We start from the raw sequence: 23575 nt of genomic DNA on the forward strand, positions 1-23575 counted from the left end.
GACCGTTTCGTAATTGGGAAATTAACCGCATAAATGATAATTTAAGCGAGCTATGTTCCATTAAAGCCTCGCACCATAGGATAATTAAACAAAATTACGTTTCCCTCTAAAGTGGAACGCTCGTGAGAAATGAAAGGCATTCGATTGATCATTAAAGCTTTGTAAGTAACTATACCAACTCACATTATCGATTTAGTTCATTAATTAACCACCCGTTTTATAATAGACAATCGTGAATTATCATTTAAATACTGCAACGTTAACCGTATCTGCGGAATAATCAAATTTTAATCCATATTCTAATTCTATACTACTGAATCATTAAAGAAATTATATATATATATATAAGATTTATTTAATATATCAAGTACGTTAAATCTCAATCATTATTCGATCAATCGAATGAAAAATTTTAATCTATCAATATTCAATATCGAATCAAGTCCTCGGTGCAGTATAATTTTATTTAAGCTTCTAAGTCATAAGTAATAACAAGTAGATTGTAAGCAAAGCCAATTATAGCTACTTGAACGATCGATATGTCATCGATCCGTCAATCAATACTACCAATGATTACGTAGACGGACGTAATCGTATCCGAGGTACGTTTACAGTCACGTATTCAGCAAGAAGCCGTAGCGTTGCGTAGCTGTATATGAAATTAATTCGGCAGCAAGTATCGACGTGTGACGGCAGACGAGCGGCTGTGCAACCTAGTTCGATATTGAATCCACTGGAACGAGATACTGTACACTGTACACGCACACATATGTTCCACAAATAGGCACAGTTGCCACTGAATGTTGTAATATGATGGCTGAGTAGTGCGTAGAACACGGACGGTTATTAGTATTCAGTTTGTTTCGCGGTGGCAGATGCAGTTAAGCCGGCCCGCACGAACCGGCAACACGTTACATCCCAGCTACCCGGCTACCGACAATATTTCGCGATTCCACGGAATTACGAGCACCTCGTCGACTGCATGAAATTATCTACAACTATTACTTTCGCGGAGACCACCGTCGACGGTTATCGATCACCGATTTGGGGTTTTGTAGATCGTAAATCGCGATTTAATCGAACACATTTGTCTTTGACGAAATTTCTTTCGGAACACTGTTTAATCGACCAGCTGCGTGGCCGGTACGATAAGAGCTATCTAGTACCGCGTTAATGAAGGTTTATCGATATTGATTTATTTTCTACCGATAGAATTCTATCGGGTAATTTGATTGCAGCGTAGGGTTCTTATTCATCTTTCATAACAACGTCAAATATTGCAATATTTCGCTAGTAGACAACCTCGAAACAAAATAATATACAGTCTTTCAAAAAGGAAAAATATGGATATCAGAAAGAGTATCTTTTCTCTCGTTTCAGAAACGTTCGATTAACTTCCGTGCGGGTGTACGTAGCGTTGTTAACCGTCTGCGTATCTATACACGTCGAATAAAATTGGTTGGAAGCATCGTTGTATCGCCGCAACCGCAGCAACGACAATGGCTCGGATCTATCTGTGTCTCTATGCAGCTACGTATATTGACAAACCACGATTTAGTGTTCCATAATTTACCGTGGTCGTAAATCGTTTTGAAGCGGCTCGACTGCACTCTATGAATGTTACGCGGGCAAGTTTTTTGTCCCGAGTCGTTTACGCGGCCTCCGATATATCGATAAATAATGGAGCATGAATTTTGTTAAGCACTCTCTACGTTCATTCAGTTACCGTCTATTTTCTAAGCATCCACCAGCCAACCGGCCTTTTATAATATCATTTATAATGTACCAGCCTATCGAACCTTTCCATCGAGAAGCTTTACGAGATTGCTAGTAAAATTGGAACTAAACTATCGATAAAAGTAACGAGCAACTATAAAATATTGACGTTGCTGGAATTTTTGATAAATATGAGCCCCTAAAGTCTTATCGCCTTTACGCGGTTCATATTTGAATATAAGCGGGGATTTTTTTGAAACAGGAAAAACAATTTTCTTTTGCAACAATTTTATTGCATCTGTCGTAAACGTAAACGCTCTTCTGTTGCATTGAAATCGATAACTAATTACAAACGTCTGACCGATGGAACGACCGTGGTGAATCGAGCAGGTACCGTCACTTCCGGAAGCCCAGTTAACGCGTCGATAACCACCCTTTCCTGTCGATGCAATCTCCGATTTGTACATAATGGTAGACCATGCTGTAGCGACGGAAAATTAATTTTGGGAAAGACTGAACTGCGTCCTGTATGTTCTTACTTTTTTATTACACTTCAAACTGTAATAATGTTCTCTGGACAATGTTCGACAGCGGAACTATGTCCTCGTTGCGTCGCGTCGTGGATAATACATCTCACCCTGGATCTCGTAAATCTCTCGGTCCATGGGGATGGAAGTCGAAGTTGACCTGAGATCCGAGTTCTCAGTTTCCCCGAACAACCTCGAGACCACTGTCTGGTCGCAGGTGGTACAGATTCGGCGATTCTTCCTTTTCAAAAAGAATTTTGAAAATCAGAAAAGATCGAAGGAAAAGTTTCGCGGTGAGGATGATTTCTATTTGTGCAATGGGATCTTCAATATTGGAACAGGTTCTCGGGATTGAAGTCGGAAGAAATAAGTCTTCTTTATGCATTGATTTACTTTTTTACTTAATGTATTCGGTTTAGGAGATAAGACGGTAACAAAAACACTTAATTTTACTATCCACTAACGCGTATGATTAAATTTCCTATGAATAATTGAGATTTCGATGAACCTTAACCGCCCAGCTGCTCGAGTTCAAGTCATTTGTTCCTTCTTCTTTCCTCTTCTGCGAGGAAACCTGTAAACGAGGAAAAGCGCGTTATCGATGAATATTCATGAGCACTTTAAGGAGAATCGCAGAATGAACGATTGCTGTGATCGATAGTGCTTATTACATTCTTACTCGGCGAGAATACTCTTGAATAGATATCTCAAGTACATCCTACTGTCTCAAGTACTTTATAATTCATTTGAATAGCCCAATTTGGAGTTCTTTACAGAATCTCTTCCGAGAATCTTTGTATTTTAAATTTTCTTCTAAATTGTGTTCATATATTATGAAACATTCTCTACGAGATGTTACTTCCCCGAAAATATGAGTAGAACCGGTTCATGAATAAATTTCATTTTAGTATTCTTACTCGATGAAGGAGCCTATACATGCTAGTATTTGTGTACGTCGATCCTTGGATCAGAAATTCGCGCGATTGCTCGAGTTTATGGTTGTCGGGAACACTTTCGAGTTGTAAAATCTTCGAGGAGACTGGGTCTCATTACTTTGGTGGCTTATCGTAAAAAAATATTTCACATTCAACCACCCACGGGAACAATAATACACAAGTCTCTCTCGGAGCATTATGCTAACTGAGTTCACGCTCTAATTTCATTTCGCCAAATTCATGGAAAGATAAAGGTTGAATGTTAATGTTACGGTTGGTTTATGTATCTTACGCTGGAATCGTAATATTCAACGTTATTTCAATTTACTCCCCAGGATAAAGTCAGATACACTGAAATTTCAAAGAACTGCTAAAAATTTCATAGGTTTAAAGTGCCCCACCTTTAACAAAAAAATTCTGACAAAAGATATTACAAATAATCCTTTCCATTGTTTCTACATGATTTTAGTTTAATAATACTTCGTTTCAGTTCTCGTAGGTTGCACGGTGGATGAAAATTCTCTTTAGCTTTTCTTGGACGAACTTCATTCAGCTGCGCTGGTAGCCGCGATTCAAGGTGAATCCGTAATATCGCTTCCCGACAGAGACCCTTTCCATTCGAATTCTCCTACGTATTTCGTTCACGCTCCGTAAAACTTCAATGTCCACGTAGGAAATCACGATCGAAGCGCGATCCGCTCCGGTGTCCCCGAGAAACAAACGATCTCCGGGAATAGAGTTTACTTTACTCTCCCGCGGAATAAAGCACCACTTCGACGGACGAGAAATTCCTTGGGGCCAGGATTAAAGAATTTTGAAACGGTGCTCGAGAGAACACCCTTTTTCTGGTTTATCCAGAGGGTTGTCGGAATTTTTCAACCGATCCGATTTAAGGCATCTCCGATTCATTCTCTGTCATCCTCTTGGCTAGTAGGTAATCCTTCGATTCTACTAATATTGTTAAGAAAGATTCTCACTGTCTGTAATCTAATTTGATTAGAGACGATTATCTATGTAAAATAGATAGTTTGCTATTTCAATTTCTCACGAGGTTCAAAGTATTAAAGATCCTTCCATTTCTTAATTCCACATTTCTTCTCTCTCGAGTCCTTAAGTCACGCTATTCTTTCTTCGATTTCCTTTAGAAAAAGGACTCGAACTTCTGCTACTTTCTCCGCGAAGCTTTCAGCTGCCGTAAAATGTTCCAGTTGTCTTAACCTCTAACTTCTTTCCATAAGTGGCAGCGGTGGTATAAAACAAAAAGAAGTTTTCCCTTTTGCAATTGAATTTCCAACTTGTGATTTCTTAAAAATCCCACCACCCACGGAAAGATTCTATTTTTCCTATCTCGCGGAGCCTTGATTCGTGTAATTTGAAATTTCTTCTTAGTTCTGAGTTTCAAATGGTGCAATTAACGCGAGTGTGGTGTTGCAGCTACGTTGAAAGGTATCTAGTTACAAGGTCCTTGTTAAAACTTCAACTTTGACTGTAACCAGAGGTCAGGAGATTTGATCACTGGATCGACGGTAGGCAACCAAAACCAAATTAGAAAGCAGGCTAATTGCAGGCGGTTTGCACGCCACCGGCAACTGACCGAAATACTGGAAACAGACCCGTCAGAGAACACTCGTTTCCGATTTGCGTCAAGCGCAGATTAAAACCGCTTTTGCGGCACGGCTAGTAAAGATTCCTTCACCAATTTTAGAAATTGGAGCAAAATACAAATATCCATATTTAACAAACGCGAGAAAAATTAAAGATCTTCTTCGAAGAGACTGTTTGAATCTGATATGAACTAACTCAAATTGTCTGGTTTAAAATTCCCGGAATATAATATGAGGATTTGTATGAGAAAATAAAGTTTCAATTTATATGCGGCTCTTTATGTGATTTTATAATTCTATATAATGCAGAAATACGATTTTTATCATGACAAAAGTCGCATTGAAAAGATATCGCATTATACAAAAATCTGCTTTACCTTCCGTTTCCTTTTACCATTAAGCCGCAGTTAGAACGCGTGAAATGCATAGCGAAGGAAACGAAAACCGATTCGTCCTTTCTTGCTCGTTCGAATGAAATATTATGTGTCGTCGTGGCGAAAGGAAAAGTCCATGCTGCTTGCGACCTACATACGATTTCCTTGAGAAGCAAGTCGTTGCACATACATACCAGTAGGTATGTATGTATCTTCTCAGTGACGGCAATGAAAAGAAAATTGAGGCACACCTAAGGTCCGCACCATCCACGACAATGAGAAAGTCCGTATTCCGCGAGTTTTAAAGCTGTTTAAGAAATTCCACGCCCCTTTCGCGAAATCTCGCCAACCTGACCTCCTCTCACACGATATACATCTGCTCGAGTATCTTCCCCTCTGTCAACTGTAGCAACCTCCATTTTACTCTATGTTCTTTTTGCTACAACTGCACGAAGAACAGGACAGAAGTGAATCGGTATCTCGTGTGAAAGAAAAGGAATTTCTTTTCAGAAATTTATCACTCGAGCTTCCTCGAAAACGGACAAAGAAGAAGAGTTCTAAATACCATTACTAATAATTTCAAACAGCAAATTGAAACACATCAGTATAAATGATATCGAAAGAGGTTCGTACGTCAAATCGTACCACGGTGACAAACTGACTCGCACATACATACAGAACAGTTTCCTACAAATTTACTGCGGCTTCCGGCTGTAAGCTGCGTCCATTGTTTGCGGACCGACGCGACGTTCCGCCAGTATTGTAGCCAGTTTTCTTAAGATCGGAAGAGACACTGATCGTAAGCGCCACGTTTGACAAACTACACGCGTGTATTAATGATCGCGAATAGAATTTCTGAATTTTCGAACTGAATTAGCTACCCGTTTCAAATTTATCGATGTGATCTTTAATTAACCTGTCCAAGCATTAAGATCACAGTTGGATGCGTTTAACCGCGTTTATCGCGAAAACTGCTGACACACTGGGCCGTGTAGCCAACACAGCAGCAAGCCTAACCAGCCTGGCCTACCCTTCAGATCCACTTCATTCTGTATGCATGCTCGGTTGTTGTTCGACATGGTAATTCGCCGCTACAGCCAATACCTTGCGAACGTTGCTTAAAACGGCGATATTCTTGCGTTACCGTTCGTTCCGACCGAATTCGGCACCAAGTTTCCCTATTAAATCTTAATGCCGTCGTCCGTAAATGGAGGTCGGTGCGTAAAGCGGCTGTGCGAACCTACTTGAAAATGTAAATGCGTCCCGATGTTTCGATGGGAATCCTTGTAACGACTTGCTAGCAATTACCGTGATTCCGGAAGCTCGTATGCTCTTAATTTGGACCAGATATTCAACGTAGTTTCAGCAACTATCGAGTTGCTCCTAACAGCAGCTATCCGGTTTTACCTTAAACAGAATTCTCTCGGAAAAATTATTTTCCACCCTTCCGAGCCATTCGTTTCTTTAAAGCCTGCTGAGAATCGGAACGTCGCGAAAGAACGTGATTCGTTTTACCCCGATGACAGACGCACGAACGTTCGCGAGCCGATCGACGACGATGAAATATAGACGGATCGATTGAACGAGTCAAATATATCGCAGTTAATGTTGCGTTGGATGCATGTCAAGACGTCTTTGCGTCGAATGCATAACAACCGAACGACCATAAGCGAAGCTGGATATTGCATAAACGTCTTCCTCGATACGAGCCGTGAAACCCTCTCTCGTCATCGAACAGGCCCTGTTTCGCCCGATATTTCACCCTATTTTATACTACAGTGGATGATCAAATTATTAAAGCCACGGTATGAAAAATGGGTTTTTCGTGTAACTTTTAATTAATGATCCTCCACTAATAATATACAGAAAAATACTGATAAAAATAAACAAGTACATTTAAAAGATTATATTTACGTATGTATGTTAGTATTTTGTAACGCCGCCTTTTGCTGCAATTACTGCCTCAATTCTTTTCGGCAATTCATTTTGATTGCTTTATTTCTAGCCCATACTTCTATCAAACGTTCAATCAATTGACATTTATTACTGATAATAAATATTTCCACAAATTTTTGACGAGGTTGAGGTCCGAAGAATTTCTACGCCAGTCAAGAACTGATACACTTTTTTCAACTGTGTATCGTAACTTTACAAGCATCAATGCATCACAAAAAAATAACAAACACTCCGTTTAACTAGGTTTTCATTTAAGAATTAATAATTTTTATGTAAAATCGTCAATTTATGCGAATAGCTCTAATAATTTGATCACCTACTGTATTTCCGGCGGTGACAAAAAACATAGGGTGGTTTGCGACTGGAAATCCGTGCAATTTCGTTAAAAGTAAGCTCGACGCGTTTTCTCCTCACTTTGAGAACGTTATATCCGTCGAATAAAAACAACCGGCGACTTTGTGCGCCATTGATAGCTCCTGTGTTTTGCTCGCAAAATTCTACGGTTCTTCCTGTGTTTCGACGCGTTTGATCAGACGAGTTTGTCAAGTGAAACGTCGGATGAAAAAAAGAAAAAAGTATGCTTCCAATTGCATCTAGTCTTTGAGAAACAGTTTGCTCTTGGCTCGAACAGGTCACCTGCTTGATTTGATGGGGAAATTGTATCGGCTCGTTCAAGACGTTGACAAAGGCTGACCCGAGGCTGAGAAAACAATACTGGCAATGTCTATTGAATTGAAACGTTGAAGAATTAAGTCTTTTGCGTCGGAGATTTTTTAAAAAAATAATTGAGTACTGTCGCGTTAATTATTTGTCTCCTTAACGAGTTCATAACACAGGGGAAAATCTTAAACATATTAATTTTCATATCTTATCATTTTACGTATTTCACGAGCTGGCAAGAAAATATCCGCTTAAAGATCTGGGTAGCTTAATGGTCAGAGCCATCGTCCTACGAGTGGAACATCCGGCTTCGAATCCCGGACCACCAGTCTTATTGGTAGAATATTTTTCTCCCTACACTTGGAACTCGTTAACTTTAATGCCCCAGCTTGAAACCTCGGGAAAAAGTACTTCTTCGTCGCTACCTTAGTTGCTTGATATTTTAATTACGCCGAGTCATTCAGTAGAATATGCAATCTTGCGAGCAATTTAAATAAACAATCGGATTTCTGTGAAAGGTATATTCCGTATTTTTTTACATAGATCAACATAGTAGAATATTTCCTGTATAAATGAATAAATAAAATAAAACACGATCATCTGTTGTTACATGTAAATGTTACAGGATTTCGTTCAATGAAGATTTAAATATAATTCATGTATTGTGGTTTATCCGTGAATTTCATTGATGCATTATTAATTCGCATTTAATTATTTAGTTCATATTGTATAGAATGTGGGATACACAACTACATACTAGTTTGTTCAGCCTTTCAATGGTGATACAAAAATCCTGTAATGGTGCAAATTTAATTTCGTTTCAATATTTTTCTTTTATCTTATTATCTAACGTGATAAACTCGTTTCTCGCATCGTGTCATTGACGAATAACCGAAGATGTTATCGCGATTAGGTGCATTCAGTAGCTGGATAGAATCGATCCCCATCTCGTCTCGATTCGAGAAATATATCTTCGGAATAGCCTGTGACATCACGGGGAAAAACTTGTTCGAAACTGCTGCTCCATTTTCTTCGTTCGAGACAAACTTTCGCGAAGCGTCTTTCATACGAGCACGGGCAGAACGATCAGGCGTGACCGTTCGTCTATTCAGTGCGAAAAGTGACAGACTACCGGTAAAGCTTATATCCGTGAAGACGTTTTCTGCCATTTCCAAAGAAACCAACTGTGCATCTCTTAGCAGCGACGATCGAAAAAACGATCCATTCGAAACAACAACGCGAGAATACGTAATGTTGATTTTCTATTCATTCGATGGAAGGAAGATTGTATATCCACGAACGAGGTATTTGGATTTTTACGTTCGTTTGATGTCTCGTTTCGAAACTGAACGGAGAAGAAACGTTAACAGAATACGATAAGAAGTCTAAGAAAAATTTTTGAAAGTTTGCAAACGCTTGAAAGTTGGGTTACAAAGATGCAAACGAAAGAATTGGAAAGTGCAGAAGACTAGCAAGTTGTAACGATTATTTTTTACAATTTCTCTTGGCGAGACTGTGGTTAATTCGCTAATGTTGGGTAGATGCATCTCGTAATTTCGTACACGTATTACGCGGTCGCTTTTCGGGCGAAGTCTAGAGTAGCGAAAGGGTTAAATTGCACGGAGACACAGTGTTAGCAGCACTGGCGTGTTACGAGGCGTTGCGTTACTACTATGGGGATCAGCTCACGCCCCGCGTGTCTCTCATTTGCCGGTGGAACTTGCTTTGGTGAATCGAGAACCATGAAAATTCACATAGAAACGCGAAACGATGAGGTACTTCTCGTCGGTGCGTACGTGCTTTCTTCTTCAGAGTGCTTTCTATTGCATCGCGTTTCACACGTTGAATTAACTTCGCGTAAACTGTTACCAATTATGCCAATTATATCAATTTGAAACGTTGAGTTCCATGCAAATGACGGTACAAGCACGGAATAGATGTAAATGGATGTAATATCTGACTGCTGGTAATTAAATACAACATTCAGAGGAAACAGTGCTAATGAAGCTCCAAAGTGAATAGTATGCTCAACCCAATTACGCGCGTCTTGATTAACCCGTTTGCTATTAAAAATTACCGTGATCATTCATTATTAAATAGTCAGCGTGTACCGAAGGTAACTAGTTATTCTTCAAGTACCGTGCGTCGCCGACTTTCCGGGCGGGTACTTTGATATTTATAAAGAAGCATTTATATTCGATTCGCTCGCATCATTGAATCATTGGGTTTCTCGTCGGTCCCTCCTGAACTTAGGAGATTTAAATTCGCGACGAGTCGTGATTGTCCTGTCGCTGCTCTCGACCGCAGAAGCTTGATTTTGCTGATTCGATTGTTCCTTCCGCCTTCGTCGCCGTCTCGAGGGCGTTCAACCCTCTACTTTACCCTTACCCCTTCTTTCATTCTCTTACATCCTGATTTCCCGACCGATGTCTTCGGTGCCTGGGCCCTTCTTACGCGCTCTATTGACCTGAAAACTTGCCGCTCGTTGACTCTGTCGGCTCGACGCGCGACGGTTTGATATCGCGCGGACCCCTTTCCCATGGAAGCTTTTAATTCAATTCTCATTCAACGAGAGTTCTACCTTTTATCGGACAGGATCCTTCGCGAATTTCCTCGAGTAGGATCTTTGCTGTTTCTCCGTTTGAATTACGTGGTGCATATTAAAGGGGAAGATGTAAAAGTTTGAAACGCTGTGTTTCGACGTTTCTTTGTCCTCGATTATTTTCAGACTACTGAACTTTTTCCTCGCGAATGGTGGAGGATGTTGATTTAGGACGATAGGAATCATGATTTTACGATAAGTCCGTGTAATTGACACTTCCTGAATAATTCAGTAAGCTCGCAAACCACTGTCCTCGAGCAGCAGGCGGATGACAATCGCGATCGATGATCGGAATTCTAGGAATCTTTGACCCGATGCTCTGAAATTACTCTAATATTATAAAAAACGATCACACGATATTTCAATAAACACCGCCTAGTATCTCGATCATCCATCAACGGTATCATAATATGCTCCATACTTTTCGGTATAAATTATAAGGTGCAGAAGTTCAGTCGTTAGGGTGCCATCGAGGTGAATTTATCACGAATCCTATAAGCTTCTCGGTAATAAACATCGCTTTGTCTTTCGATTGGAGTTCCATGGATCGTCGGATAATTCCAGAAGCAGAAACCAACGAATTCCGTGGTACGCGATGCGGCTGAGGAATTAACGCAGGAACATTCCGACGATCCATACGGTGCACCACGAATTCTCGGGACCGATAAGGCTGTGACCGTGGTTATCTGATAAAATGATTACGACAGAGCGACGAAGGCGAGTAACGCGCGCGAATAGCCGAGTTCCAGCGTGATATCGAACAGATACCGAGTTTACGGTTCAAAGGGCTCTCGAGGGCGGAGAAGTGACCCAGAACCGAGCTGACGGCAGGCTCTAACGCGAAAATAATGAGACCTGTAAACCGGAAGCTGCGCGATATCGGCGACAAGATCTCACGTGCACCTATCATCTATCTTCTATGCTATCGCTGTTTGCTCTAAACACGCGCTCATCCAACGCGCTTTTCCATCGTTTATATTTACCAGCACGCGTTTTATTCTCTTCCCATTGTAGCAGGCTTGATCATTCTTTATTTCTACAAATTATACGTATAAACGTTGTAAAAGCAACTCGGTTGGATTCATAACCATCAAAGCCGTCGGAACTTCATTCAAAACCGCATTGAAACTCGGTTCAACTACACTTGCGAATAATAATAAACTTGGAAACCGCTCAGTAAACTCTTGGAAAACCTCTTGGTAAATCTTAACATAAGTCATAAGAATATGTACTCGAAACGTTTCATACAAAATACATCTGTATGGGATTATTGGTGAGATCTTTAGTTCGAAGCGTAGAACACGGTGCACAATAGATTGTTCAGTATTGTTAGGCAAATATAATAAAATAGTCTAACAGAAACGGTGAATTCTCGGTCATTTGGAATACACGAGATTTACGAGCACTCGAGAAACTTCTTGGTCAACTAGAACAGTCCAAGTTCGAACGGTGTTCGAGTATCAAACGGTTGTAAAAAGGGAAATAAATTTTACTCCCTTCCATTCTTTCCTCCTCTGTTTCCTGCGGATTCGAACTCGCCATCTTGTACAGCCAGACTTTTATTTCACTGTTCTGTTTGCGCCGGTAAAGGAGACGGAATTAAAGTTGTCTGAAAACTTTTCCAAGATAAAGTCGAACGTTCTTATCAGTCGTGATTTTCCGCTGACAAAATTGCAGTTTTACCAACTTGTTTACGTTTCTATCAGAGATTCCATCATTTTTGTTTAAGTTTCGATTCTTAAGTCTCATGATCCTGCGTATTTCGACCTCCATAGTGTTCACGTATATCACATAGGCAAACACACGCACACGGTCGATCTATAATCCTCTATATCCGAGCTCAGCAAACAGTGCTGATATAAGCTTTCACCTGTGTAGATGTACGCGCGCGTGTAAGCGAGCAACGTTTACATGTTGCGTAAGCGTACATCAGTAAGATGACTCTAAAGCGTAATTATTATAGGTAAACTAGTTCTTGTACTCATTACAATATATATTTATTCTATCCTTAATCTATTTAGCCTAATCTTGCACATATGTAGTTTATCAACACGATAGATCGTATACACATATTGTTCACGACATCAATATCCAACTGTCCCATCTGTTGTTTCACATACGGGAACGTATAATACGCGTAGGAAGCAAATAAGCTATCGGTGATTGTTATTTATCGATGAACCAATGTTTATCAAAGAACAAATTAATGCTGTGAAAATTAATTGCGCTATTCCCTCTGGCTGTGTCTGTTACCTCATCCCAGACTTTGGAAACAATTCTATAAATCCGAACTCGAGTTGAACATAAACGTCTGAGAATCTCGTCTCACAACTATCCCCCGCAAAGAACATCCGTGTTATCTTCGAAAAACAAAGTTGAATAAATCTAACCGAAAGAAGAGGAAACATTGAACCGTGAACGGTTGAATTAGGAAGGACAATCGGAAGGAGCTAAGGGCTCGTAAAGTTTCACGATGCAGCCGAGTCTTGGTCGTCGTCCATTCGATATTTCTTGTCGCGTATAATGGCGTCAGCCTGTTTATTTAGTGGTCGTTTTATCTGAACTAGTGGAGCGGGGGTTAAGTGTAGCCCGAGTGGAAGCACGAAACACCGCATGCCAAGGGTTGTAAGTGCATGTGCACCCTGGCCACGTCCAACTGTACACGCGAGGAACAGCTCGTGAAGTTTATTGGCACTAGGGAAGCAGAAAAGAGGGGGATGGTCAACCCCGAGAAGCACAGCGAAATCTACGTGTTCCAGTGAAATTATGCTGTTCGTTGTTCGCCTTTTTTCCTTCCTTCCAGAACGGGACTGTCCGTTCATCCCTTTCTCTCTCGAGCCAGTAGTCGCGAAAACGCCACCCTTCACGTTGCAATCTGAGCAGATAATCGCGAACGGACAGGCTGGCGCGTAATAACGCTCGATGGAAACGAGCAGCTTTGCGAACGTGTCCGTCTGGTTGTTCAAGCTTCGCGCAGGAAATTGCTGTTCCCCGACCCCGTGCCAGATAAGATTTATCGTCCCGTCATTCCGGATGCGAATCGCCTAATCAATCGTTATCGCACGCTTAAATTCTTACCCTACATCGCTACCACCCTACGTCGACGTCTTTTTCCTCGTCCGTTCTCGACGGACTTCCGGATTAAACTCGACGTTTTTTCCGCTTTTCGGGTGGGCGAACGAAAGAACGAGGATTCGGGGAAAGTGCTGACTCGAACTATGCGGCGGCCGGGTAAACAGAGATGATGGTCGATGTATTTACCGTCCGAACTTCTTTTTCTGGTGTTACGCGAAGGGGTTTGTAAGAGGTGGATTCTTTTTCATTCGCTTGTTGAGCTTCTTGCATGCTGTTGTTATTGTTGAATTATAGACGCTTCACAGACAAATGATTAGATTTTCTTTTTGATATGTAAAAGAGAAATTGGTCGTCTCGACGGCGAATCGATGGTGGCTGACTATTCGAAAAATTTTCACGAAATTCGTCGGGGAATTCGCCGCGGTGGTCCGAGTAATTTGTCGATTCGGAGGACGTGTTGCACGCGGACAAGGAATACCGTGATCGCGGCTCGATATCTAGCCCGTTCTTCCCTCGATCCCTTCGACGCTGGCATTCGACGAATTCGAATCGATCACGGTTTCTGAAATTTCAACGATGTCTATATATCCAGAGGGGTGGTGGCTCGTTCTCTATCGCGTGTGTGATGTTTCGTGCGCCTGCATATTTCCGACACAAGCGGCAATTCGCCTTTCATGTTGGCGAACCACCGGGCCACAACACGCGACCAATGTTAAAAAGCTGTTGGAACATTTTGCGAGACACGCGAGCACAAAGAGACCGGAGAGTTGAAAAGGAACAATGAAAATTTGCCAAGTAAAATTGTGAAAAATTTCTCATCAATTTCTGCAGCGCGCATTTCGAGTTGCATTACGCTCGCAACGCGACGTTTATCTTAACGATTAGTAATAATTTCGCTCGGCTAACTTCATTATTTCGTTCGGGGCGTACAGTTTATTGGACGCGAAACAGAACGCTTAAATATTCGATAACGCTTTTGGTAAGCCAAAGGAGAGCGGAGAAAATTGAAAACAAAATTACCGTCATTTCATAAATTAGCGGCATTCGGAGTTATTGTGCGACCGATGCTCGCGTAACATTTGATACGAGCATTCGTTACCGGATCTCGTTTCGAGGAAAACTAATTTTTGATACACACGGGACGCTGAAACCTGTTTAAACAAATATCTGCCATCGTCGAATGGTTACATACGTCGTTGAACAGTATTTCACTACCCGTAATTATTCCAATTTAACTATTCCTGGGTCTCAGCCTTCATTCACCGATAGAAAATTAATTGGTAATGCGGTAGGTCGTTCAATTCGACCGCTTAATTATCAGAGCCGCTGAATATTTTACCGCGCGCATATATACATATTCGTCGCGGGAAACTGCAACAATTACGAGCACTGCGCGAATAATTATGTAACCAGACTGCGCTCGTTCATTTTTATCCGCGGTAGATTGATTTTTCAAACGATCCTAGTACCACTAAATTAAACTCTCTCGTTCCACCCTATTAACGCATGGTAAACATTTTCGCAATTTTCCACTGTACACACACGCAGAAGGAATGAACGTATGTTTTCTCAGAGAAAAATCGTGAAAAATAATTTTATCCGAGTTATTTTCTTACTACTGCCTCCTCGAGTCTGCCTGTCGTTATTGCTTCATCCCAGGTAATTATTTACCAATTTCGTAAAACGACGAGGCACCTCGTTAGGTGCCTAATAGTTTCACGGAAAATTGGCCGTGAGGAATGATATTTCGCTGCACGTGAAGTGGTTTAATGGAGTCGCGATAATGAATGAAATTGCCGCGTGGAAACGGCTCTATGAAAAGTTCGCTGCTTTCGCTCGAATTCGCGACGAATCGATGCCGCGCTTTCGCGAGACGAGTTTCGATCGGTGGGAAATTAAAAAAAAAAAAAAAGAAGAAATTTCATTCCCACGGTATCGTTTGCGCACATTTTTTTTCCTCCCGTTTCCCTTCGTTTTCGACGATGGAATAATTGCGTGGCCATTTCATATTGGCTGTGCGCGTTCTGATTTTTATTCCACCGAAAATAGAATGAAAGCTTGAATATAGGATGAGAATCGTGCTTTTCATTCCTCGTAGCTATCTCTCTGAAAGATGCAAACGGTGAGCGGGTATACACATTGCTCGAGGCATCGAGAATTATCACTTTGCACGTTTTAGAAACTTAATCGTCGAATGACGAGTGCTTCGACTTGCAATAATGAATTTTAATTAATTACGATACACCGTGATTTTGCAACAAATGGCAAAATCAACGGAACCAGTAACTCGAGGAATAATGCAGGGGCTGTTGTTAACGGATGTTCTCCCTCTGTTCGTGGAATCCATATGTAAAGTTTCTTTAATCGATTTCTAATATCGCCCACGGGGCTATCTATTACCGGGTCCCGAATATTGTGCGTAATGACCAGATAACGTGCTTCGAGATCGGCTCGATGACTTCCGCTTCCACGAACGAGCCGGCCATGTCGATACCAAGTTAATTTCAATTACAAACCGATACCGGGAAAACTTTACCACGGTTGTTTATTTAGCTGCAAATAATCATTACTTTTGCGTTTACCTGAAAGATCCGTCTCATCGTCAATTGAACGGCAAGTCGCGCGTTCACGTGGTTTACGGTGTTCGCGACGCGTTTCTGCCGATGCTTAACGACGATAGTACACAATACGAAGCCGTACGCAATGCTGATGTCGCCTTCGTGTAGTACGTCGAAAGGGTTGTAACCAGATATAGGCTAATCCCGTTCCATGGGGGTTTCCTTCTCTGACGAGTCTGTTCAGCTAGCCTGTAGCTTTTCGACGAGCGTCTCTGCTTGCGGTTTGAAAGAAATTAAGCGGACAGAATAACGATGTAAGCCAACCGACACGAGCTTATCAGTGCGGTTGAGAAACACGCCGGAAGGGTTAATACGACTCGGGGATGCCTTCGGGTCGAGACGAAGACTTCTGACGGCTCGAAACTACTCGGAGCTGTTATTAGAAATGAAATGGGTATGATGTGGATCGTAAGCTCGCTTTTCTGTCTACACGAAATTTCTCTATAAAATATATAAAGGAAAATGGTTTAAGTGGACAAAGAACTCTATCGAAATGTAGGTTTGCTACGACGTGAAAAAAAAAGGGATCGTTTATCAAAATTCGAGCCTCGCTCTCACTATTACGTGTCCATCCGACAGACATACCAGTTTCGAACGTGCCGCAATTAATAACTGCGTTTCGAAATGGATGTGTTTGGTAGCGTTACATATTCGAGGGTAAAAGTTCATACAGAAATTAATTAATCTCGCTCTGTCCATTCAAACGAGTGTACAGACGTTTCGTGAATCGGTGGTAGTATGAAAGGTTGCAGTGGCATTTTGACAAAGGAACGTTTGCAGGTGGGAGAGTAGTTTCAAAGAAATATAGGAAGAAAGTAAAACCAATACCTTTTCTTCTTTTGATTTCTTTCAAATCTTTCCTTTTTGAATATATACATTCTCTGTTCTGTAGTAGACTTTGTAATTCTTTTCCACTGTTCATTCTTACGATTTTCTTGCTACAACTTACTACCGCTCGTTCCTTTCATCTCAATTTTCTCTTTTCTTTCATTTCCATTCCTTTTCTATCCTTATATCTTATTGCTGTTTCATACCATCTCTCTATTTTGCTGTCACCAACCACTTATTTATTCCAGCTTCATTCTCCTCTTTCTACTTCAACCGTATTATTTCCTTTGTTCCTTTCTCTCTGATCGCAGAAGAATTGCAGACGCATTTTTCGCTCTCTCAAACCAGAAACTTGCAGACCCGCAACCGCACGTTGGTTATCGATCTATCGACACCACTTTGCGGCCAGAGTGTCTCGTGACGAGAAAACGAACGACCGAAACTACCAGCTGGTCGATCGACTATCGATTGCCCGAATACTATTTGCTGTTATAAATATTACAGTCGTAAAACATGCTCCACGAAAACGAATCGCGTTCTGTACGATATAAAAATAATAGAAATCTTTTACGAAATTTCCATTGACTATGATATCAATCCATAATTCGATCAAGTTCATTTCTTAAGATCGTCGCGGTTGATTAACCGAAAAGTCGACTGATTTATACCGCGAAATCCGGAAATCCGTGGGTGGACAGCGCAGCAATTTACGAGCCATCGATATCCAGCCTGGCCACGACGACAGAAGAAAACGAGAACGGGGGCAGGGAAGAGAAAAAAAAGAAGGGAAAAAAGGAGAAAATTTACTGGTGGGGTAGGAATATTTGACGTTCGATGATATTGGTAGCGTTAGGCGAGCGAAGAACGGAACCTGTATCGCAGCCGTTGATAGAAATGCAAATTCACACGGGGTCGGGTCGCATCGAAATCGAGGGTCAGAGGAATAGAACGGGTGAGCATGGATGTACCAGGTTTTCACGGAGCCAATTACACGTGTGATGATCAACACGCTGTTAGAACAGTATGATTAGGATATGGCGAGCGTGCAAGGGAACATACCGGTGACCGTCTATCGACAGCTGACTGGAATAAATATCGGTGTTCGATAATAGGCTGGCCTTTGCGGCTGCTTCAAGTGATAAAAGAAAAAGATTTTGATGAATATTCTCCATTACTCTTCCCGTGTTCTCTTTTATCGAGGAGATACCACGGTTGGAAGAGGTGTGATAATTTTCTACTGCAAGCTACTTAATTGCTTTTAAATTCAAAAATACTTGATAAAAAAGCCAACATTTATTTTCAAAAAAAGATACAATAAATTTTGTTTTAAACAGTAGCTAAATGTCGAATGAACATTGTAGTTTTATAGCGGGGGAAGAGAGATCCGCATCCGCCTCGATTAAGCTTCATTTCCTCGCGGCGATGCCAAAGGTGCAACCTTTTCGTGCTGAACTCCGATCAGGGTTTATAGGAAGCGGATTTTCCTCGCGTGTGGCGACGTTTACGTGCGCGTAGCCGACGAGCGTGTTCAAGTCACTGGGCGTACCGTATGCTGCACACTGGCGACAACACGTTAGCATCAACGAGTACTCTCGCGCTTTTCCGTTCTTCTGCCGGATATTGTACGTTGGAAGTGTACGATGAATTTAGAGGCGGAGAATATTTACCTACACCGACTGCTCCTAGACTTTTTCCGCGTGCACGTACAAGCCGATGCGTGGGAGTATGCGTCGTGCGTGTAAAACAATTTCACCGAGACAAGTTCGAGTTTGTTTCCAAGTATATAACATGTCGGGGATATGGAAATTCTATTATGGCTTCTGTGCACTTTCCTGCGCTTCCTATCCGTGAAATTAAATCTCTATGTCGACGCTTTTCCTCGGGAAATGTTTGTTTCTGATGAGAAAAAAATTGATGGTTCTATGAATTGTTAATTCGATTTCATTCGAGCTTAAGTACTTATTATTCGTTGAAAGTGGTACGAGGAACGTAGAATATATTATAAGCATTGCTTCTATGCGCACTGACGAACTCGTAACCGTGCAATATTAGAATTTCAAAAATTGGGAAACTGGCACAGTTCTCGATTAACTGCAGCAGGCTCGTGAGCGGGCAGTCATTGGGTTCCCTTGGAAAAATAAGGAGAATTGAACAAAAGGGGGATGGAAAGCGGTGTACGTTCGTTGTAGAATTATTTGAACGCGTTCGACGCCGACGTAGCCGTAAAAATACGTTTGGCTCGTAGCCAGTATGGACAATTTGCGCGTAAATATACGTCCGGTTGGTTGGTTAAACGGTTGATTTAACGTTACCAATTTACTCCCGCGAATTAGTGGCGACCTTTGATAATGGCGTTGCCCCGGCGGCAAGACGAACAGTAATCGTCTATCTTTCGATCTACCCAGCCATCATCTTGACCTACGACATCCTGTGTTCTCGATACCGCGATCCGTTCGCGGGATTTTCGAATAAATTGACCAACGTCGCCATTGGCGGTTGTTTATTTTCGAAATTAAATTGAATTGGCCCGTAACTTGCCGGTCTATTAGCCCTGGAGAGCGGGCTAGTTTGCTCGTAAATCTCGGGAGTATCGGTCTTTGGGTGGTGGCATTCGCGTACACAACGAGGGGGTGAGACACGCGGACAAAGACAGAGGCAGAAGAGAGAGAGAGAGTGTAGGGGGTGGTGGTATCGCGCGAGAAAGATGAAAGAGGGGTTGGCGATAGGGTTGGGGGTTGGCAGGGTCGATGTGGGGATTCGATTCGCCGCCGACAATGCGTCCGGAAGCTCCCAGGAAATACATGGGCGTGGTGCCGAGATAAATGTACTCTTGCATTTGCATAGTTACCTCGAGTCCTCGGCCTCTGTGTCCTCTCGGCTTTCGCTCCTTTTCAGATTCTATGCCCGCAAGCGTTCATCCTTTCTCTGGCTGGTCGCTTCTTTCACTCTCCCTTGCGTTCCACCGTCGCTTGACGAAATCCTCGCAAACATCTGCACAACGAGGTTGCATAAGCTCGGAAATCTAGCCGCTCTGTTAAATTCTATGATTTTCAACCGCGATGATATTTTAACGCGTCGAGAAGTTTGAACCGACATCCAGAAACGTGGAAACTTTGCTATGTTTAGGAAGCTACGTTTAGCCTATTCGGTAGATCTCCATATTGCAGAGTCATGCTGTATGCATCGTTAACGCGACTGTAAGCAATCATTGTTGGTAGTTTGAAACGGCTTGATGGAACATACCTACTTCTCTTGTACAGGGTGGTTGCTTCGTTTACACGGCGATTTGTTTGCATCCGATGTAACAGTAGCTTCGTTTCCGTAAATGTTTGTTTGCACTGTCTCGACGAGCTGCTTGATACGAGCTACGGATAACAGCGTTTTCGTATCTGTTTCGCCGTGGCAAACAAGCCAGGTATCGGAGAAATGGATAGATAAGACAGGTGATAACGTATAGTATTCGAAATCATAGGAAAATACATAGATCACTGGAATCGATTAAAGAAATACACTGAAATTTTAATAATTATTTCATGGTATATACAGTAAGGGTTGGTAAAAGTACTTAAAGGTTCTATGTCTTTCAACACTTTCACTGTGAACGAATTATTAATATAGCAGAACGTTTATAACATACAGCTATTGATCGTGGTGCTAAATAAAGAGTCGAGGTTTTTTCTTTATAAGCGCAGAGAAATTAATAAACAAATTATGTATCAAATTTCAGTGATCGATTTTCCTATTATTATACAAAATATAAATTAGTCGAGAAAATGGAACGTAATTGTATCATATTTCCCAAAGTGTTACGGAAATGGGACGATTTTCACCGGTTAGAGAGCAATACGTCAGTCATCGAGACATCTCGTGATTTTAAATCCATAAAGTGGTTCTCGAACGTTCAATCAACGTCAAGGGTGCGTATAATTATTATGAAACGTCAGGTATCACGATGCTTTCCATCCACTTTGTTGTCTCTTCGTCCTCGTTACAGAACACGTATTGGAGTGTTAATAAATATATTAAAAATAAATTGGTATTTTCAACGATGTATAAATCCAAAATAAAATCAAGATTCATAAATGTCAATTAAACCATCTGGTCAGAACACGATTCGTTTATTCAAGGATGGTAAAAGAGACACGAGTTTAATGCAACAGTTTTTATTGTTTAATGTATATTTTTAATTATAACTTTGATCAGTATTATAAAGTCATTAACATCAGTAAGTAAACATAAGAATGGTGATAATATTTATAACCGTGGTAAAAGTGTGAAGTACTTTAGATAGCGCTAAATAAGGAACTCTCATGCGATATAAAAATTTATGTACACAGAGCAGATATGGAAGGCACGATAGCCGACAATAAAGACAATAATACTATTAACAGTGACCTGGGTCAAACACGATTATTAGACAATAATCGAATGGCATAATACAGAGGTTTTTAATTACTTTATACAGAAGATATAAAATCGCAAATATTTTAAATTTAAATTTTAAATTTTATCTAGTCTTATTTATACATTATTTTATTACTACTAGGCTACTTCTTTATTAATACTAGGAATGCTAGTATTATGCTAGATATGCAATTTTTACAATAACATTTCCACAGACATATACACCAATGACATTATCATACAAGTTAAATTTTTTTTTCCAACGATCGTTTAGCATTTAGTTGAAACATAATCTCTGGAGCATCCAAAGCATCCTTGCAAGATTACTTCCTCTTCCTGTCTATGGAAAAGCGCGTACACGCGACGACGAGCAAAATTTAACGGGCTTAAAATTCAGGTTAAAGCGTAAGTGAATTTCCCGGGAGACGTTGCTGCCAGTCCGGGAAAATATATGGAAATGACAAAGTTTTTCCACGCTCGCGTGGAGGAGTGGCTCTATTTGAAAGGCAGATACGTCGTTGCATGGGCGGAAGAATAATTTCGCGCATCGTACCGACGCTTCGTGCCAGCAAGCTTTATTTTCGTCAGACCGAGCGTACACGTTCCTCTAAACAACCGTTTACCCGCACTGTTACCCTTGTTTCCCTCCTGTATCATCTTGAAAACGAAACGTTTCAACTTCGATCGATTCCTAGATAGATTTCCGCTTGCACTGTTCATTCTCTTTTCAAGAAAAATACTAATTCTCCAAACGAACCGAAAATACTGATAGCGACTGTATCGAATCGCTGTTTCACTATTCGCATGCAATTTGTTTTTCTCTCGTTTTTACTATGTTCAGTCTCATTAGAACCATTATAATTAATCACCACTATAGCATCGACAAAGCGACGATTCAATGTCAACGCTCATCATTTTCCTCATCATTTATCTTGCTTCGGTTTTCTTCCAACACGATTCATGAGATTATACTAATTATGAAATTATATCATCCAAACATCCGAATTCTTTCAACTTCAACAACATGTTCGCTAATATTTCCGAGACCTCATCTCCGCCTAGCTCGCGCAATATCAAGCCTGATTCTTCCGGAGTCATTTTCATGAGTTCATCGGGAGGCGTAGTGGCCTTGTTCATCACCATGCTCAAGAAGAACACTGCTATGAAGTAGCCAAAGATACCTCTCTTCTTGTAGTCTTCGTAGAAAGCCTGATACGAGTACTTTTCGCAATCTGCACCGTGTTCCTTGAGACACTCTATAAGAGCATCGTGATACGCCTTTAGAACGTTGTCCAGCAGGTTCTTGTCGAGCGCTTCGGTGCAATGGAGGCAGAGAAAGGTGGACAGGTCGATGATCGGTGACCCATATCTCATCAGAGCAAAGTCAATCAGCATAGCGTTCAGCTGACCGTTCTCTCGTTTGAAGAAAGTGTTGTTCATGGTGAAATCACCGTGGCATATCGTTGCCAGAGGTTCCTCCGGTTCCACTATTTTCAGCATCACGTTGTTAAATATATCTTGGCATTTCTCTTCGAATTTGTCGCAAAAATCCTTTTCGAAACCGGTTTTACGGAGGTACTCTACCGGCCTTGTCACCGTGGTATTTAATATACCTTTCAAGGTAGAGTCCTGGTTGAACCTGGTCTGCCAGATCTTACTAACGATGTCGAAGAATTGATCTGGATGTTGTTCCTTCATCGCGTAACCCTTTGCATGGTATCGCGCGATTCTTCGGAATGCCGCCAGAGTATACTCTAAAGGGACGTTGAATTTGCAGTGACTTAATTTGTAACCTCGTTGCGTGATATTTTCGAGAAGGATCACCGTATCCAGGGGAGGTTTATCTTCTGTGTAATAGCAACGAGGTAATTCGTTGTCTCCTTTCGCATACTTTTCGTAGAAGAGTATCTCATTGTGGAACTGAGCGTCTGATTCCAACACCTCTCTCACGTGATCCATTTGCGAAGGTTTCTTCACCACAATGTTGATCGTCTCCTTCTTTCCTTCGCTCTGGTTCACTGTGATCTTCACGAAGAACATGTCCGAAAAAAAGAACGAATCGTCCGGCGTGGATAATTCATAATGCACGTTGTCGAAGTTCAGATTGAGATTCGAAGTTACTTTCTCGATCAGAGGGTCCAGACAGACTCGGTAATCGACCACCTGTTCGCACATGTTGAAATTTTTAAAACGAACGCGACAATTCCGTCGATCTGGCAACTGACAGTGCACGCTACCAACTGAGAGCGAACTGTTATTCTACGCAGCAATAAGAT

At 41.3% G+C, this 23575-nt stretch overlaps 2 protein-coding genes and 1 long non-coding RNA gene across 6 annotated transcripts in view; 1 reads left to right on the forward strand and 2 right to left on the reverse strand.

Moving 5' to 3' along the window:
- LOC114881128 (zwei Ig domain protein zig-8-like) overlaps window positions 1-23575 on the forward strand; it is a 211088-nt gene that overhangs the window by 91225 nt on the left and 96288 nt on the right. The gene's annotated exons all lie outside the window — the stretch shown is intronic.
- LOC123987727 lies at window positions 2750-20249 on the reverse strand. The gene is made up of 3 exons (XR_006829332.1): window positions 20139-20249; window positions 19744-19886; window positions 2750-2817 (listed from the first exon to the last, which is right to left on the reverse strand). It is a non-coding gene; the product is annotated as an uncharacterized LOC123987727 (long non-coding RNA).
- On the reverse strand, window positions 21043-23556 carry LOC114881204. Its single transcript, XM_029197911.2, has one exon. It carries the CDS (start codon window positions 23472-23474, stop codon window positions 22275-22277), a length of 1200 nt encoding a protein of 399 aa, XP_029053744.2. The 5' UTR covers window positions 23475-23556; the 3' UTR covers window positions 21043-22274.

This window comes from Osmia bicornis, chromosome 4 (assembly GCF_907164935.1).
Source record: "Osmia bicornis bicornis chromosome 4, iOsmBic2.1, whole genome shotgun sequence".
Taxonomy (NCBI): Eukaryota; Metazoa; Arthropoda; class Insecta; order Hymenoptera; family Megachilidae; genus Osmia; species Osmia bicornis.

Excerpts from the sequence above, each read along its gene's own strand:
- LOC114881204 (XM_029197911.2), bottom strand. The coding sequence starts at position 23,474 with ATGTGCGAACAGGTGGTCGATTACCGAGTCTGTCTGGACCCTCTGATC.